The sequence below is a fragment of the Hyperoodon ampullatus genome (genome assembly GCF_949752795.1).
Source record: "Hyperoodon ampullatus genome assembly, chromosome: 11".
In the NCBI taxonomy this organism is placed as follows: domain Eukaryota; kingdom Metazoa; phylum Chordata; class Mammalia; order Artiodactyla; family Ziphiidae; genus Hyperoodon; species Hyperoodon ampullatus.
Window position 1 is genome coordinate 48,925,071 of NC_136924.1, and position 18,731 is coordinate 48,943,801.

Below are 18,731 nucleotides of genomic sequence, written 5' to 3' on the forward strand. Positions count from 1 at the left end.
TTTACTGAATGTGTTCGACATACCCAGTTCGGTTATAGGCACTTCAGGAGCTACAAAAAAGTGTAAAAGCGGCCCTTTTCTGGAGGATATCTCAGTCTCGTTGGGGAGACAAGGTCAACCTGGGGAGACTTGGATTCACAGAATGACTCATCCTGAATATTGGTATGGACACATGTTAACTTTCTTGGCACCTTTTTTCTTCCTGTAAATCTGTAATGGGCACACACTGCTTTTCCCCCAAGTGGCTGTAAACAGGCCCATCATTCCGACAGAAAAACCAGAAAATAATGCAAGGTAGTTTATACTTAACTTCTACCCACCAGCACACACAGACCAGGCCTCTAACCACTCCCTGGGAGCCTGCGTGCCAGCAGCCTGGAACTCAGAGCCTCTCCTGGAGCCTGCACAATCAATCCAGACTGAAGCCGATGTCTTCTAGAGAGACGGAAGTGCAATCCAGCCAGGGCGCAGCAGAATTTTGAGAGGCCCGAATGCCTCCGCGTCTACCAGGGGACCATTGGGACTAATTCTCTTGGCAAACTTGTGGCCAGCCAAAACTGCCATGCTTCACATCCCTGTTATCCTTGGTTACCGTCCAAGATGTAAGCCCCTTTGGTCTAATATGCTACACCCCCATCCCTGTGCTGCTTTGTGCTCGCTCCCTCTGCCTTGATTTAGGCTTTCACTGCTTCTCCCTACTTTTCTTCCACATTTCACCCCCCAACACAACAACTGTGCTCTCTGAAACCTTTCTTCCTTGCTTAACAAACTTTTACTTATTCAGCCTCTTTATGGAAATTTTCTTACGTCTCCTGACCCTAACTAACACTTGTTTTTTCCCTCCAGCCCTTTCAATTGAGCCCTTTCTTTTGACACCTGCGTTTGTGGGTGGGTCATGGCTCTAGCCATATGGAACTGATTTCACTTTCTTAATGCTTTTTTTTCTTCAGGCAGCGTCTTTGCAAAAGTTCATTGATTTTCCTGATTCCTACCCTACCTTTTTCTGGATAATTCCTATACCTGCTAAAGATCTCAGTTTAGTCAGTTTCTCTGAGGGGTGTTCCCTGACTTCCCATAGACAGAATTAGGTACCCTTGCTGTGTGCTAAGTGCCCTCTACTTCCCTTTTAGTAGCACTTATAGGATGTATCCTGATTGCTTATCTCTTTGTCTTTGCTACTAAGCTAGGCTTTTGGGGAGGGACTGTATTTGTCTTGTTTACTTTTGTAACTCCAGTGCCTAATAGGCAGTCAAGTATTTCTTGAATCATTGCAGTTGCTGCAGATACAGCCTCAGAAGTCAGGCGGTTGATGTCATCTCCTGACTTTAAAATGTAAAAATCTTTCAAAAGACGTCAGCTGCTACTTAGCTACAGCTGATTGTGGCTGTGTGACTGTGATCCCAGTGTTGCCAGAGTGTCCAGTTTTTTCAAGGAAAGTTGGAAATATAGTTTCTTAAAGGGTTATCTTCCAGTTTTTAAGTGTGGTCAATGGACTAAATTTTTATTAAAAAAAAAGAAACCTGGGCCAAACATAAGTCACACATGGCTTCGCAGTCATTGGTATGGAATCTTTTGTAAGTGTTGTAGGGTTCAGAAATGGGCTTTCTGGAGAATAATAGATTTTGAACTGGGCCTCTATGGATGTTTGGAAGTTGAGTGAGAGAACGGAAAGAGGTATTCCCGTTTGGAAAATAAGACAATTCCAGGGTATTGTTTGTTACTTTGTGACACAGTGAGGAGGAAGGCATGAATGATCCTTTCTGAGAGAACAGAAGTTTAGGTGAGATGGTAGAAGGGGGCACGTAAAGGGCAGAGATGTTTGGATTTGTTACAGTTAATTAATAAGAAACTATTTGGGTTCTTGATCAGGGAAACTTCAGATATGAATGACATATTAGCAAAGTTAATTGAGTATCCTTTTTTTTTTTTTTTTTGCGGTTCGCGGGCCTCTCACTGCTGTGGCCTCTCCCGTTGCGGAGCACAGGCTCCGGACGCGCAGGCTCAGTGGCCATGGCTCACGGGCCCAGCCGCTCCGCGGCATGTGGGATCCTCCCAGACCAGGGCACGAACCCATGTCCCCTGCATCGGCAGGCGGACTCTCAACCACTGCGCCACCAGGGAAGCCCTGAGTATCCTTTTTTAAGGGTGAAATGGAGGGTAAAAGACTGGAAGGAGGCTGACCACTAAAGACTGTAAACTCCATCCAGATGTGAAATGAGATGTAAATTTGAAAATATTACACATAAACTTTGCCTATTTGAGTAATTTCTGTTACTTGATCACTTATGATGAACAATCAAGAATCTACTAAGTATTTAATACTTACATAAAAGAAGTTTCCTTAAAGCAGTGAAAAGTCAAGTAACTTGTGAAACTACTAAAGAATGCAGTACTTTAACAGTACTAAGTTCTGTTGTTCATTATGAAGCAATCAGCGATCTCCTTTCCTCTAGCCTCTTCACCTTCAGTCCTTCCTGTATACTGCCAGGTTAATGTCATTTGGAATGACATTTTTTCCCCTCACCTTATTTCTAGGTTTAAAAGCCTACAGGGAGCTCCTCCTCTAGTTTTTCGCATTTTTTTTTTAGAATTTAGTTGACATGTATCTTTATTTTTTTTAAATTTATTTATTTTTGGCTGCGTTGGGTCTTCGTTGTTGCGTGGGCTTTCTCTAGTTGCAGTGAGCGGGGGCTACTCTTCGTTGTGGTGCGCGGGCTTCTCATTGTGGTGGCTTCTCTTGTTGCAGAGCACGGGCTTTAGGCACACGGGTTTCAGTAGTTGCAGCATGCAAGCTCAGTAGTTGTGGCACACGGGCTTAGTTGCTCCGCAGCATGTAGGATCTTCCCGGACCAGGGCTCGAACCCTTGTCTCCTGCATTGGCAGGAGGATTCTTAACCACTGCGCCACCAGGCAATTCCCTGTTTTTTTGCTTTGTTGTGCCATTCAATGCTCTTGAATTTTGTTTTCTCTGTCCTTGCCTGTTTGCTTTGTGAAGCAAGGTGATATGGTGGAAAGGGCCTGGTTTTTTAAAGTTACACAGGCCTGAGTCTGATTCCAGGCTCTATATGCCTTTGAGATTTAAGCTTTTCAGAGCCTCTGTGGTTTTTTTTCTGGAATGGGAGGGATAATATCTTCTTCAGGGGAGGAAATGAAAGCTTGTTGAATACTTATGCAGGCTCATTTCCCACTCCTTTGCAATGCCAATCTTCTGCCCTGGCCCTTTGTATCTTTCTCATGGACGTTTTATCTTCCCCAATTCCTTTCTGTTTTCTTGGATTCTACCATTGACTGTTGTTCATGCACATTCAAGCACTCTCTCAAGATTATATTTAAATTTTCTTGGCTTTTTTTAAAGTATCATTGCCTGCATTTATCTCTCCCTGGGCACTGAACAATGATTAATTCCTGTGGATTCTTTATTTTGACCATTTTAATTGACATCCAATGTTTTTTTTTTATTTTTATTTTTTGCGGTACGCGGGCCTCTCACTGTTGTGGCCTCTCCTGTTGCGGAGCACAGGCTCTGGACGCACAGGCTCAGCGGCCATGGCTCACGGGCCCAGCCACTCCGTGGCACGTGGGATCTTCCCGGACCGGGGCACGAACCCGTGTCCCCTGCATCGGCAGGCGGACTCTCAACCACTGCGCCACCAGGGAAGCCCCCAATGTTATTTTTTTTCTTCACAGACTTTAACTATATTCTAAAATTAATTTTTGTTTTAGATGTCTGGAATTTTAAACATTTCCAAGTAGAAGTAGTAGTATGTAATTTTTAGGTTCAAGTCGACACTTAAAAACTTCTTGTTTTAATTTAGGATATCAGAAATACGTTTACCTTGCTTTAACATCAATGGATCTCATCCCAAGATAAGTTTAAGATTAAAAAAAAAAATGTCCCAGGCAACTGTATAGGGGTTTCAGAGAACAAGACCTAGGCATTAGTTTTATTTATTTATTTATTTATTTATTTATTTATTTTTTGCAGTACGCGGGCCTCTCACTGTTGTGGCCTCTCCCGTTGCGGAGCACAGGCTCAGCAGCCATGGCTCACAGGCCTAGCCGCTCCGCAGCATGTGGGATCTTCCTGTACCAGGGCCCGAACCTGTATCCCCTGCATCGGCAGGCAGACTCTCAACCACTGCGCCACCAGGGAAGCCCGGCATTAGCATTTTTTTTAAAGCTCTTTAGATGATTCTAATGTGCAGACAGGGTTGAGAATCACTGCTTTAGGTGCTAGAGCTAAAGGATTCTCAATGGTACCTTTTGCTCAAAAATCAAGTGGCATCAGTGTCATGAGAAGTGTGATAGGAGCCATAATCTAATAGTACTCGTTGGAAGTTTTCTGAGTAACCAAAAGGTACAAACTATTATTTAGGTTCTTCAGAATGGCTCATGTAGTGATCATATGAATAATATATTTATTTGATCAATATTTAATAAGTACCTTTACTGTGCTAAGCAACAGGATTATGAAAGGTACACATTGATTACCTTTGCAGTGGTGTTTAGATTAGGAGGGAGGAGAGGAAGGAAAGTAAATTGAATGTAATGTTATATAGCACTAGTATAGCAGGGCGCTTTAAGGGGCCCAAAGGTGGAACACTTTATTCTTTCTGGAGAACATAAGAAAAGTTTACATTTGAGCTGAATCCTGAAGGAAGAGTAGAGGGTGAAGGCAAATAAGTAGAAGAAAGATATTCTAGGCAGGAGAAAAGCATGCCATGATATGGTGGTGAGACATAGTGGCACACTTGCAGAACAAGATGTAGTTTGTTATGTCTGGAGGTTCTGGAGGCTGTTGGGGAATTGGTAGGAGGTGAAGCTGGAATGGTAGGAGCAAGGTCATAAATAAGGGTTTTCAAGTTTAGGCTGAGGCTTCATTCTTTAGGATATGGGGAATAACTGAGAGATTTTTAAATCAGGTGTCTTATCAGAATGAACACTCTGGCTACAGTTTGCTGAGTGGAAGAGGTGACATCAGAAGCAAGGAAACCAGTGTTTTACTGTTAGAGAGTCCAATGGCTAGATTAAGAGCATATGAACAAAGACAGTGGTAGCTGGGTTAGGGAAGTGGAGATATGTGTACCTTATATATTGAGGTGGTAGATATACCTGGATTTAGTTACTTAGATATGAAAAGTTTGGGGTCTTGTGTGACTCAGGTTTCTGATTTGGGCCTTTGGGTATCTGATATAGTGTCATTGACCAAAATGGGGAAGACAGGAGATAAAGCAGTTGTCTGAGAAGTGTGAAGAGCTGTTCTGGCATATTGAGTTGGAGGTGCTGTGAGATATCCTATTGAAAGGAAGTGGAGATGTGGGAATCATTTATCCAGAGGGGGCATGTTACCAGCTTTAATAGATTTACTCCATGAATACTGAGCACATACATTGTGCAAATTATTCTAGGTGCTTAATATTAATCAGTGAACAATGTAGAGATTCCTGCTTTCATATAGTTCACATTCCTAGTAGCAAGGGACCAATAATATACATCAAAGTTATATAGTATCTTAGATGATTAGTGCTGTGAAAAAAATAGCAAGATTAAGGGGATCTGGTAGAAAAATGACATTAAGAAGACATTGGAGGTGACATTGAAGGGTTAACCATGCAGATACCTGGAGAAAAGCATCCTGGGTGGGCAATTGCCAGTGTGAAGACCTGTGGCTCATCTAAAGCATGAGGTCAAAGTTGACCTAATTGCTAACCATGGTTTGCTATCAAAATAGTTACTGAATGAATATAAAGAGTGAAAGGAATGCATTTGGGAAGGAAGGAAAGCTATTTATCCTGAGTGTATTTAATACTGGAAGCTGGCTAGAGCAGTGTGCAGAGTTTCTCTGTAGTCTAAGCTGCTACTATAACCTTTTGATAAAATGAAAAACGGATCTTTCTCTGTTGCCTTGCCTGTGGATTCAAAGCGTGAACAGTTTGACAGAAGGATATTGCCTGTGACTTTCCAGTTTCTCAATTTCCAGGCTACTCTTACCGAGAATTCAAGTCCTCCCTGTCATTTTCGCCCTCAATTGAAGCTAACATGACAGTGGTTGGGTAGCTCAATGGAATGCTCTAAGAAAGCTTATTTCTTCCTGGACATAAATATACCATGATGGTATATTAAATGTACTCTATTGACTATGGTATAAGAGAATAAGATTTTTATAATCTACGACCAGTTATTAGCAAACTTCTAAATGAAGCCTACATTCCCCACAGTGAATTCTAATTCTGTTCTCTGCTTAATTGTCATGTAGAGGGGTCCTTCCATTTTTCAGTTGTATTCAGTTTTCGTACGGTGTTGGATCAGAGAACTTTACTGGAGCACTTCTGATACTCCCCTAATGGGAGGAGATTAGTGAAGTGATAACAGGGTAAGTAACATGATCACTTCACTGGGAGTCAGAGCACCTTAGTTTAAATTTAGCTGACTGGCTTCAGTTGCATAACGGGTCAATAGCCTAAAGCTGGATAATGTCATAAACATGTGCTGCTAATCAGAAGGTTGCTGTACTCATCAGTTATTTTATTTATTTATTTATTTATTTATTTATTTATTTAACATCTTTATTGGAGTATAATTGCTTTACAATGTTGTGTTAGTTTCTGCTTTATAACAAAGTGAATCAGTTATGCATATGTTCCCATATCTCTTCCCTCTTGTGTCTCCCTCCCTCCCACCCTCCCTATCCCACCCCTCTAGGTGGTCACAAAGCATCGAGCTGACCTCCCTGTGCTATGCGGCTGCTTCCCACTAGCTATCTATTTTACGTTTGGTAGTGTATATATGTCCATGTCACTCTCTCACTTTGTCACAGATTACCGTTCCCCCTCCCCGTATCCTCAAGTCCATTCTCTAGTAGGTCTGTGTCTTTATTCCCGTCTTACCCCTAGGTTCTTCATAACATTTTCTTTCTTTCTTAGATTCCATATATATGTGTTAGCATACGGTATTTGTCTTTCTCTTTCTGACTTACTTCACTCTGTATGACAGACTCTAGGTCCATCCACCTCACTACAAATAACTCAATTTCGTTTCTTTTTATGACTGAGTAATATTCCATTGTATATATGTGCCACATCTTCTTTATCCATTCATCCGATGATAGACACTTAGGTTGCTTCCATGTCCTGGCTATTGTAAATAGAGCTGCAGTGAACATTTTGGTACATGACTCTTTTTGAATTATGGTTTTCTCAGGGTATATGCCCAGTAGTGGGATTGCTGGGTCATAATGGTAGTTCTATTTTTAGTTTTTTAAGGAACCTCCATATTTTTCTCCATAGTGGCTGTACCAATTCACATTCCCACCAGCAGTGCAAGAGTGTTCCCTTTTCTCCACACCCTCTCCAACATTTATTGTTTCTAGATTTTTTGATGATGGCCATTCTCATCAGTTATTTTAAAATCCTTTGAAAGTTACAAAAAGGATTCTTTGAATTCAAGGTGATATTAGCATATTCTTCCCTTATTATCCTATAGTACCTTCGTTATATCCTCCTGCTCTAATAATTTTTCCCTTTTCTGTTGTTTTAATTAAAGATCTGGCTTAAAGCCAATCTTCTTTACAGCCCAATGTTCTTTCTTTTGTATGTAATCATCAAACTGTGTCTTCTGTTTTACTAACAGTACAGGGTTGCATATGGAATCGTCTATTTATGTTACTGCCTCCCCCAATTATATAGGCTTCTTTTTTTTTAATTAATTTTTATTGGAGTATAGTTGCTTTACAATGCTGTGTTAGTTTCTACTATACAGCAAAGTGAATCAGCTATACGTATACATATATCCCCTCCTTTTTGGATTTCCTTCCCATTTAGGTCACCACAGAGCATTGAATAGAGTTCCCTGTGCTATACAGTAGGTTCCCATTAGTTATCTGTTTAATACATAGTATCAGTAGTGTATATATTTCAATCCCAATCTCCCAATTCATCTCACACCCCCCTTCCCCCTTGGTAGTCTAGGTTTCTTTTTTTTTTTTTTTTTTTTTTTGCGATACGTGGGCCTCTCACTGTTGTGGCCTCTCCCATTGCGGAGCACAGGCTTCGGACGCGCAGGCTCAGCGGCCATGGTTCACGGGCCCAGCCTCTCCGCGGCATGTGGGATCTTCCTGGACCGGGGCACGAACCCGTATCCCCTGCATCGGCAGGCGGATTCTCAACCACTGCGCCACCAGGGAAGCCCTAGGTTTCTTAAGGATAAAAGAAGTTGAATAATTTGGCATGGGCCTCACCAGTGGTGTTTGATTTTTTGCGGTGTTTTCTACTAGTAGGTGCTAATTATTTTGCTATACCAGCTCTATTTAATTTCACCATTACATTGTGTTCTACTATTTTTATGTTCTTATTCTGAAAATACACAGTAATTTGGATAAAATAAAGCATTATATTCTGATATTGCTGTTTTGTAAAAGCAATAGGTATGGTAAGAGTACATTTAAAAACTGAATACCTGCAGATTCTGTAAAGATATTAATATTTCAGTATACTCACTGGTAAGAGGTAACTTAAAAATGAAATAATTGATTATAAGAGATTACTTTATAGCCTAATATTTCTATTTAATCATTGTAATATAGACATGTAAGCAATTTACTTGTTATTTGTAAATCAAACTAACTTCCTTTTATAAAATTATTCCTATATTTACAGTAATTGAAGTTTTAAATTAAGATCTTTAAAAATTGTCAACTTTTTAAGGTAAAGAAAATTTACCTTATTTACTAAAGATTTTTGCTTGAAACTGTGATTTCTGTAACTCCAGGTAAGGTGACTACTCCATTGGGGCATCATCAGGTATGAAGTCAAATATGCAAAGTTGTCATAGGATTAACTATAGGAATTGAAATTTTGGTAACAGTAGTGTAATATCTTGCTGTTTTGTGGATGCTCTCTGTTTCTAGTAGAAATTAAGTTCAAAATACAGATTGATGCCTTACAGAAGTGATTGTTACATTCAGCAAAGTCAGCTGGGAGTTTGATGCCAGATAAAGTCACGTTAAAAAATTTTTTTTTAATTGTGGTAAACTATACATAAAATTTTCCTTTTTAACCATTTAAGCATACAGTTCAATGGTGTTAAGTATTTACATTCACACTGTTGTGCAACCATCACCACCACCCAATGCTTTTCATCTTCCCAAACTGAAACAACATACCTATTAAACAATGACTCCCCCCCATCAGATAAATTTGCTTTTATTTAGGTTTTTTTCTCTGTCTCTGGATTTTAACTCTGATTCATTTGCTTACATTTAGCTCTTCCACTACTGAATTTAATTGGTCTCTTGTCTCTTGATGATGTATATTCTAGACAGTGCTATTTTGACTTTCTGTATGATTATGTTTCTGTTTTTTGCCTTGTTCTAGTTGCTTTGTTTCCAATTGCTAGGTTTTCATCAAAATTAAATACTTTTACTTTCTTTGCTGCTTTTTTTTTAGCTTCTGTAAGCTGTGGATTTATTAATTAAAGTAGAAATAATGTGAGGTAATTGCAAATAAGATTTTTGTTATTTGTCTTCCAAACTGCCAAGCAGAAAAAGGCAACGAGATCAGGAGTGACCTATAAATTTAAGTCTTATAAAAAAAAAAAAACTATAAATACAGTCTTATTTCTGCACTCAGCTAGTGAGGCACTTCTCAAAATTTCTATAAAGCAATTAGGTGACCGTAGTCTTCCTAGTAGACCCACTCGTCTATCCTTTGAATTTCATGTAAAGTGGTAGGTAGGGCTACAGCCTTGAGTAGATTTGAAGTCACTTTTTTTTAAACGTAAGAATAGTTGACATATTTGGAATTTCCATCGTTAATCGTACATGCCCTTTTTAAAAAAATTTTACCTAAGCCTGCTCAGTGTACTTTGTATATTTTAAGAGAAAGTCATTAAAAGTTCTCCATCAAACTTATACCTAATAAGTTTGGTGTTCTTTGATGAGTCAATGATTACTGGCTTGATATTGGGATTACTTTTGAACATGGGACCATTTATTGCCAATATAAAACCGTAGGGTTTTCCAGACTGAGGATGCCAGATTTTCTTTCAATATGTAAGGTATTTTAAAGCTAGTGTTTTTAATATTCTAGGTAAAAATGACTTAAACATCTAGTGCAGTCCTTTCAGAGAAGGGATAAGAGTTATGCCCTGTCCAGCTCTCAACTGGCTAAGTTAGGACTAGAAGTCTTCTTGATGTAATTTTGTTGTTCTTACTAAACTTGAGTGGCCTCTGGTGGTCAAAATAATATCTTCTGTTTTCAAAGGTGTGTTTGAAAGGAGTCTTGCTTATTAAGGCACATAATTTTTTATTTTGAGAGTTTTATTTATACAAATAATGAAGATTTAGTTATTTCTCTCCATTCGTACATACAGACACAAATCCTTATGTCTGTATTTTCCCGCCCACCTACAGGAGATTGTTGAAAACTTTAAATTTGATTCCTGAAAAGACTCAAGTAAGTAGTATAGTAATTATTCATACATTCTTTGTGGGCAGCCAGTAGATTTCAGTATTTTATTGCTGTATCTAGTTAAGAAACTATATAGGATTTCTTTAGAATTCTTGGAGTTTATTTTTGTTTCTCATTAATTACAAAATCTTACTTTTCCTTATGTTCTCCTTTAGTTCATTAATTTATAGTCATAATTTTTTTTTTTTTTTTTTTTTTTTTTTTTTTTTTTTTTTTGGTGGTACGTGGGCCTCTCACTGCTGTGGCCTCTCCCGTTGCGGAGCACAGACTCCGGACGCGCAGGCCCAGCAGCCATGGCTCACGGGCCCAGCCGCTCCGCGGCACGCGGGATCCTCCCGGACCGGGGCACGAACCCGCGTCCCCTGCACCGGCAGGCGGACTCTCAACCACTGCGCCACCAGGGAAGCCCTATAGTCATAATTTTTGCCATCAATTGACACATTATGCTTATTGAATGATTTTCAGGACCTTTAAAAACAGTTTCTTATTTTTATAATAGATAATAAGATGTATAAAACATGCAGTGAAAATATTTACCCTCGTATATTCCAGCCACCCCATTTTTCCCAGACGCAGGCACGGTTATGTTCTCTTGCTTATACTCCCAGAAGTGGTCTGTGCAAAAGCATATATGTATTCATATCTTGCCTTTTTACTTCCAGAGTGTCAGCATACTCTACATGTTAGACTGCCCTTTGCTCTTTTTTACCTAGCAGAGTATCTTGGCAATCTTTCTATATTGTTATATATGGGATTATTTTTCTTTGAAATGGTTTGCATAGAATTCCTTTATATGAATGTACAGCACTGTATTTAACCTGTACCCTCCTGAGGGACATTTTAGGTTGCTTTCAGTCTTTGCCATGCACATGTACAAGTATACGTAGAAGTGGAATTGCCAGGTCAAAGCATATGTGCATTTAACATTTTCAATAGATATTGTCAAATTGTTCCCAGTCTATTCCAAATTATACTTCCTCCATTAATTATTAGTGTTGCTTTCCTTACTCTCATCAAAACAGTTTGCTTTCTTCAGAGTTTTGGGTACTCCATTATAGTTTCAGTTTTCATCTTCTTTATTTTGAAGAAAGGTGGGCATCTTTTCAAAACATTGAGCCATTGTGTTTCCTTTTTTGTAAACTGTCTTCATATCATATGTCAATTTTTCTTTTGGGTTGTTGATTTTTTCCTGTGATTTGATTTCAGTTTGTTGCTGTTACTATTTCTGTGTACTGTATCTTAAGTAGTATAAAACTTAACTCATTCTTTAGACTGAAACCCTTTTACTGAAACCTGGATTCAGTAAAGGTAGGTGAGAAGAAGCAATGTTGACTATTTCTTTTCCATGTTGACTATTTCTTTTCCTTTTAAGCTTCCATCAGTTCTTCTACCTAAAAGACTGGTTACTTTGAAATAACACTGTTAATGATGTCTGATTGTAGAGTTAGAATTCAGGTTGATGTATGCATAATGTTAAAAGCTAATTTGTAATTTAAATTAACATTTCCCTAGGCATCTTTGGTTAGTTAGTTCATTTTATTTGGTCTGATTGTATTAGAAAATATTATAGGTTTGTTTGTACAGAGAAAAGATTGATTTTACTATGATAGCATTAAAAAATATTGCTCTCATCTTCCAGTCTTTGTTTTTTCCTTAGCCTAAACTAACCTAAACTATTACAGTTCTATGCTGCCAAAATGGAGTGTCTATTTCTTTTTCTCCCCCCTTAGTATTACATCAGAAAGAACCACCAAAAATCTCTTGACATATGGCTTCTCTGAAATATTTTTCATCTTCACTCATCTGTGGACTATGTATGTGCACTTGTTGCCTTATTTTCTATGTACTAAAAGGCCATAACTTGGTACCTGTTCCATTTTCACTTCTCGCTCATGATCATCCTTCTACACATCAGGATGGTTCACAGTTCTAACCTGATCCATGATTACTTCACCCTCTCCCAGTTCTGCCCTGTTAACCATTTGTCATCTACTCCAGGGCTTGTCAAGCTATTCCCTGTGGGCCACCTGCCTGGTTTGGTAAATAAAATGTTTTGGGAACACGGCCACACCCATACATTTATATATATTGCCTATGACTGCTGTCATTTATACTACCAGAATTGAGTAGTCGTGACAGAGACCTGTGATCTGCAGGGCCAAAAATATTTGTCTGGTCCGTTAAAAAAACATTTGCCAACCCCTCAATTACTGTCTCACCATTTCATGTAAATGACCTTTGGGCTGTTTCCTGTACCCTATTCTCATCTTCTGTCTTATTTGCCTTGTTTACCCGTTCACAGATGCTCTTTCATCTGGACTCTGTAACGCACTGCGTTAGCCCTCTACCCAGAAAATGTCAGCTGTCCGTCAAAGTAGGAAGCCTCTCTCTGCATCCCAAATGGGAAAAATGCCGACAGAGCTTTTAATTTCAAATTTTATGAAGGTGCCTCTGCATTAAAATAAGATTATAATATTAAAAACAAAATCAAGAGTGGTTTGTCTCAGGGTTTGTTGAGTGTGTTTTGTGGGTTTTTTTTTTCCTATTTATTTATTTATTTTGGCTGCGTTGGGTCTTTGTTGCTGCGTGCGGGCTTTCTCTAGTTGTGTCGAGTGGGGCTACTCTTCGTTGTGGTGCGCGGCCTCATTGCAGTGGCTTCTCTTGTTGTGGAGCACAGGCTCTAGGTGCGTGGGCTTCAGTAGTTGTGGCATGTGGGCTCAGTAGTTGCAGCACGTGGGCCCTAGAGCGCAGGCTCAGTAGTTGCGGAGCTTGGGCTCTGGGGCACGCTGGCTTCAGTAGTTGTGGCTCGCGGGCTCTAGATCGCAGGCTTAGTAGTTGTGATGCATGGGCTTAGTTGCTCTGTGGTGTGTGGGATCTTCCCGGACCAGAGCTTGAACTCATGTCCCCTGCATTGGCAGGTGGATTCTCAACCACTGCGCCACCAGGGAAGTCCTGTTGAGTGTGTTTTTACAGGATTGTTTATTTAGTATTTTTTTCAGTTAAAACCACATCATTGGACTTAGAGAGACAGTAAGCTCCAAGGATGTAGAAAAGCTGAAACTACTGTTGTACACACCATCCAGCTTTGCTTATTAGCCTTTTACACTGTTCATTAAAATGAATCTTTTCTGATTTTTACTCTGTGAGAATGAAAAATCTGTGGTCTTATGGATCTTCCCACAGTTGATGAGAATAAGGTCTTTGAAGCTTTTAAATACACTTGGAAATAGAAGGAAGGTGGGGCTTTCTATTACATTTTTTTTTAAAGAAAATTTCAAATTGTTTTGAAGAATTGCCATAATCATTGCTTTTTCCTTTTGGTCACTTACATTTTTTTTCCCTTAAGTATCTCTGGAAAATATCTGTATTAGAATGTAATCATTTACTTTTTCCTTTTCTTCTTTACTATTTCATAGTAACATAAAAACCATTATTCTTTGATTTCTTTTTTTTTATTCTTTAGTGGCTTACAGAAGAGATGAAATGTGGTCTGAGGGACGATATGACTATGAAAGACCTCCAAGAGAAAGAGTACCTCCTCGAAGTCACCCCAGTGTAAGTTGTTCTTACCTGTAGAATAATTCAGAACCAAGTGTCCAAGTGAATTTTGTCTACCAAAAGCTAGTTGAAATGTACATAGATCAAGCTTATCTTTTAAAAGTCAAAAGTTTGAAAATGAAAGGCAACATTTTATTTATGTAGAAAATCTGTATTTTATATTTCTTGCTTAAATTTCTAAAAGGGAGGATTTATACTTAATTTGTGAAGAAAATTTGAGGTTTGTTAAAGCTCAGACCATCAGTTAACAAAGAAATATTTGAGCACCTGCTCCTACTATTATTGGCTGTCACCTGTTTTTCTGTATTCCTAAAAATGTTTGCAAATTGGATATGTGAAATTCTAAAGTAGGAGGAGGTAGGCAGTTTCTGCTTTGCTGTTCTACTGCTTGTCTCTTTGTTGCTCTGGGAATTGGTAATTTTGAACCAGTCCTTTTCTTTTCTAAAGGAGCTTGCTGTTTTGCTTATTATTGTATTCCCAGCACTGTGTTTAGTACCTGGCACATAGTAGGAGCTCACTGTTTATTAAATGTGTGTATGCTCTCTTTCTCTCCTCAGAATCCTCTATAGAGACCCAAGGGAGGGTTTGGGTAAGGTCAAGAAGCTGTCAATCTTATTAAACTTTTGCTTAGGCCCATTCTAAGCACCAAGGGATTGGGCTCATGGTGATGGTATATGGGTATATTATGGATTCATTATATGCTATCAAAGGGCACAAATATTAGTTTATATGTTAGTTATTTTTTGTATATTTTGTAAGTAAATCCTACAACCCACTTAAGTGGGTGATATAATCTTCATGGTTGTCATTTGGCCTAGGTTACAGCTTAGCTTGGGGTTGATCTAAAATGAATTAAGATGGAAAAAATGAAGAAGCCTCCCATATTTCAGAAGGGACAGACTTAATTATTACAAAATGTCATTTCTTTCCAGGTTAATTAATAGTCTTGATGTTTCTAATCAAAATCTCAATTTAAAAAAATTTTCAGCTTGATAGAATTATTTTATAGTTTACCTAGAACAAACAAGTGATAGATAAACAAGGTGTAGGACTAACACAGGGATGGGAAAAGGGATGAATTTTTTAAAAATTATTTTTTTAGGTCCCTTACCCTCCCATGGATATATCCCATTAGAAATTTGGGATACTTAAAAGAATTTTCTGTGTGGTTATGCCATTAACTGAATATATAGTTGGGTTTGTTTTACCTTTTTTAAAAAAATTAATTTATTTATTTGTTTTTATTTTTGGCTGTATTGGGTCTTCATTGCTGTGTGCGGGCTTCCTCTAGTTGCAGCGAGCAGGCGCTACTCTTCGTTGAGTTGCACAGGCTTCTTATTGTCGTGGCTTCTCTTGTTGCAGAGCACGGGCTCTGGGCACGCAGGCGTCAGTAGTTGTAGCACCTGGGCTCAAGTGGCTCATGGGCTCTAGAGTGCAGGCTCAGTAGTTGTGGTGCATGGGCTTAGTTGCTCTGCGACATGTGCGATCTTCCTGGGCCAGGGATCGAACCCATGTCCCCTGCATTGGCAGGCCGATTCTTAACTGCTGCCCCACCAGGGAAGCCGTACTTTGTTTTTGATTTTGGGGGTTTGCCTTTTTTTTTTCTTTTCTAATTAGGTTTTTTTTTTTTAATGTAACACTTTTACATGGCTTCAAATTATAAAATAAGGTAACTTAGAGAGGGGATGACTTACTTTAAATGGAAATTTACTGTAACTATTTATTTAACTAGTACCTACTTACTATAAGTGAGGTATATATCAGCTTCCTAATCTTCAAAACAATTCTGAGTGTTGAATGGTACATTTCTAGAATGTAGTAGAGTGTTTTAGAAGCCTTAAAATGTAGACAAATTTATATACAGAAATATAATTTCAGAGAACAATGGGAAATACTCATGATAAAATCATGGGGAAAGTTATGATGTAAAACTTTTAAGACACCATTCTGCATTATGTGTGCATGCTGTGTTATATGATAGAACACACTGCAGTGGGAGTTGGCTTAAAGAGCTGTTAAAACTGGAAGCTGAGGGACCTGCCCAGAGGCTATTGCTTATCAAGGAAGCTGGCTTAAATATGCTGGGGGAGGAGTGAGTTTTAAGGTGGGAATAATCAATTTATCAGTGTCATAAAGACCAATAAGTAGGGCCCTCTCTATCTCTAGTAAGGTCATTGTCTGTGTGAGAATGGATTTGAGAAAGCTCATATCTAACAGCCTTTATTTTTCTCTCAAGTAAGAGGTGGCAAGATCATCTATTGAAAGTGGAGGAGATTAGAGGGAGACTTGAGGCCATCGAAGTTTGGTGTAGCCATTGTAGGTATCTCCTGACTAGAGATGTTTAAAAAGACTGTTGCTGAGGGGCTGTGAGCTTATGTACCTTAAATTTTATAGGGGCACCAACCTGCAGGATTGTGTACTTTATTATCTAAGTAGCCCAGGTTGGGAGTAGAGAAAGCAAGTTGTATTGATTTAAGATTCCAAGATGAATGGTGGATCCAGGGAGATAAGGGTATTGAAGAATTATTGAGGCGATATGTGGAATGGGCTGATTAGGAAAGGGAATAAGGCTATGAGAGGGACAATGGATTGAAAGAAGTAAGGGGTTGAGGGACAGGAAGGACTTAATGAGGTTGAAGACCAGGGTATGGTGGAAAGATAAGCAATCAGTATTTTGGAATGTAGAGTTTCCAAGATGGAACAGTTCTGGGTGACTGAAGTTCAGTACATGGTGGTGGGAATGAGGGTGGGTGAAGGTTATTGGAGCTGAGGTCAACAAAACTTTGAGGTTAGATTTTGGATCAGTAATCTAGATTAGGGGCTCTCAGTTCTCACTGTACATTACCTAGAGGGCTCTTAAATACCAGTGAATGGGCCCTAGATAATTAAGTCATAATCTCTGTGGATAAGATCTGGACAATAGTGTTGTTTAAAAGTTCATCAGGGGCTTCCCTGGTGGCGCAGTGGTTGAGAGTCCGCCTGCCGATGCAGGGGACATGGGTTCATGTCCCGGTCTGGGAAGATCCCACATGCCGCGGAGTGGCTGGGCCCGTGAGCCATGGCCGCTGAGCCTGCACGTCTGGAGCCTGTGCTCCGCAACGGGAGAGGCCACAACAGTGAGAGGCCCGCGTACCACAAAAAAAAAAAAAAAAAAAAAAAAGTTCATCAGGTGATTCCTGTATGCAGAGTTAAGAAAGTCAGATTGTAGCTGAACACTGAAGTTGCTGATGATGACAGTTGAGGTAAAGATGACAGGTGAGGGAAGTCCTCAATGAATGAGGATATTGTAGTAAAATGTAAAGAAACCCAAACGTTTTCATTTTATACCTTTTGTGTGTGTGTAAAAGTGAAACAGAGGCATTTTTCCTTTGTAAAATAATTTCATCAGTGGTAAGCAGATAGGGAGGTATGTTTTTACCACAAGTGCCCTTAAAATCAGACTAGATGTACTCAACTGTAAGTGCCTAAAGGTAAATCTCACTTCCTTAAGTTCTCTGGCTGCTAGGTTTCTCCTAGATGGGGAGGAGCCCAGACTGCTTTTCTCCTTCTGGAGCATGGAATGTGCCCAGAACTTGTCCAAGTTCATTCCTCTGGTCTTTCTTTTAATTCCATTAGATTGGTCTCTCCAACCACCCCCCCCATCAACTTCTGTTACTTTATGAATCCTTCTGTACTCCCACATCCCCCCTCCACAAGACTCAAGACACTACATTTTTTTCTGGTGAACTTGGTCTTGTTACGATTAGTAATTTACAGCCTTCCTTTCCTCTCGATATGTTATACCCCTTTGATGGCTCTTGGAAAATTATCCCTTTGCTTTTTATGTTACACCTACATTTTAGTTAAAAAAGCATAGGTTCTTAACCTTTTCTGTGCCATGATCCCTTTAGCAGTGTTGTGAAACCTATGGATCTCTTCCTAGAATAGCATTTTGTTTTGTTTTGTTTTTTTGGTATGCGGGCCTCTCACTGTTGTGGCCTCTCCTGTTGCGGAGAACAGGCTCCGGACGCGCAGGCTCAGCGGCCATGGCCCACGGGCCCAGCTGCTCCGTGGCATGTGCGATCCTCCCAGACCGGGGCACGAACCCGTGTCCCCTGCATCGGCAGGCGGACTCTCAACCACTGCGCCACCAGGGAAGCCCTAGAATAGCATTTTTAAAACTATAAAATAAAATACACAGAATTAAAGGAGACCACTTATATTTGAATATAATTATAAAACTATTAGAAACCAAATTTGTGATATAGTAATATATACTTCTTTTAGTAGGTCATTAGATATCAAGCAAGAACTAGTGGTGGGGATTTCATTGCTGTGTTTTCAAAGGAGTGATGAGTGTAAATGATACTTTGAGGTATCTGCAACAGCTATAGCATGAACATAAAAATATCTGTGATTTCGGTTAATGGTGAAGCCACAGATACTGCTTTTGCTGTTGTGTTGTTTGTTGCCTACTTTTAGGTGAAAAAGTGATTTTTTATTCACATCTGATTTCATGGACCGACAGAATTCTTGAGTTAAAGTATTTAAGTGACACTGGAACTAGAAATGTAAATCACTAAAGTTGTAATTCTGACTTTGGATCTAATAAAAACATAATTAAAAGTTTTAATTAAAATACTTGCTTACAAAGCAGAGATCATCTAATGTTATTTTAAAAAGTATATTGGTGTATGATATTGATATGTACAAGAATGTTCCCAAGCA

At 39.2% G+C, this 18,731-nt stretch overlaps 1 protein-coding gene across 8 annotated transcripts in view; it reads left to right on the forward strand.

Moving 5' to 3' along the window:
- Positions 1-13,934: 13,934 nt before the first annotated feature.
- The window catches only part of PPHLN1 (periphilin 1), a gene marked incomplete at its 5' end in the record, with an annotated part of 123,534 nt that continues 118,737 nt past the window's right edge, over positions 13,935-18,731 (forward strand). For 6 of the 8 annotated variants that reach the window (XM_079715990.1, XM_079715991.1, XM_079715992.1 and 3 more), the window contains one exon: positions 13,950-14,021. In XM_079715990.1, coding sequence (XP_079572116.1) covers positions 13,950-14,021 — 72 coding nt within the window. Of the gene's footprint in view, positions 14,022-18,731 lie in introns of all 8 variants that reach the window. The other 2 variants (XM_079715988.1, XM_079715989.1) reach the window with 1 other exon arrangement.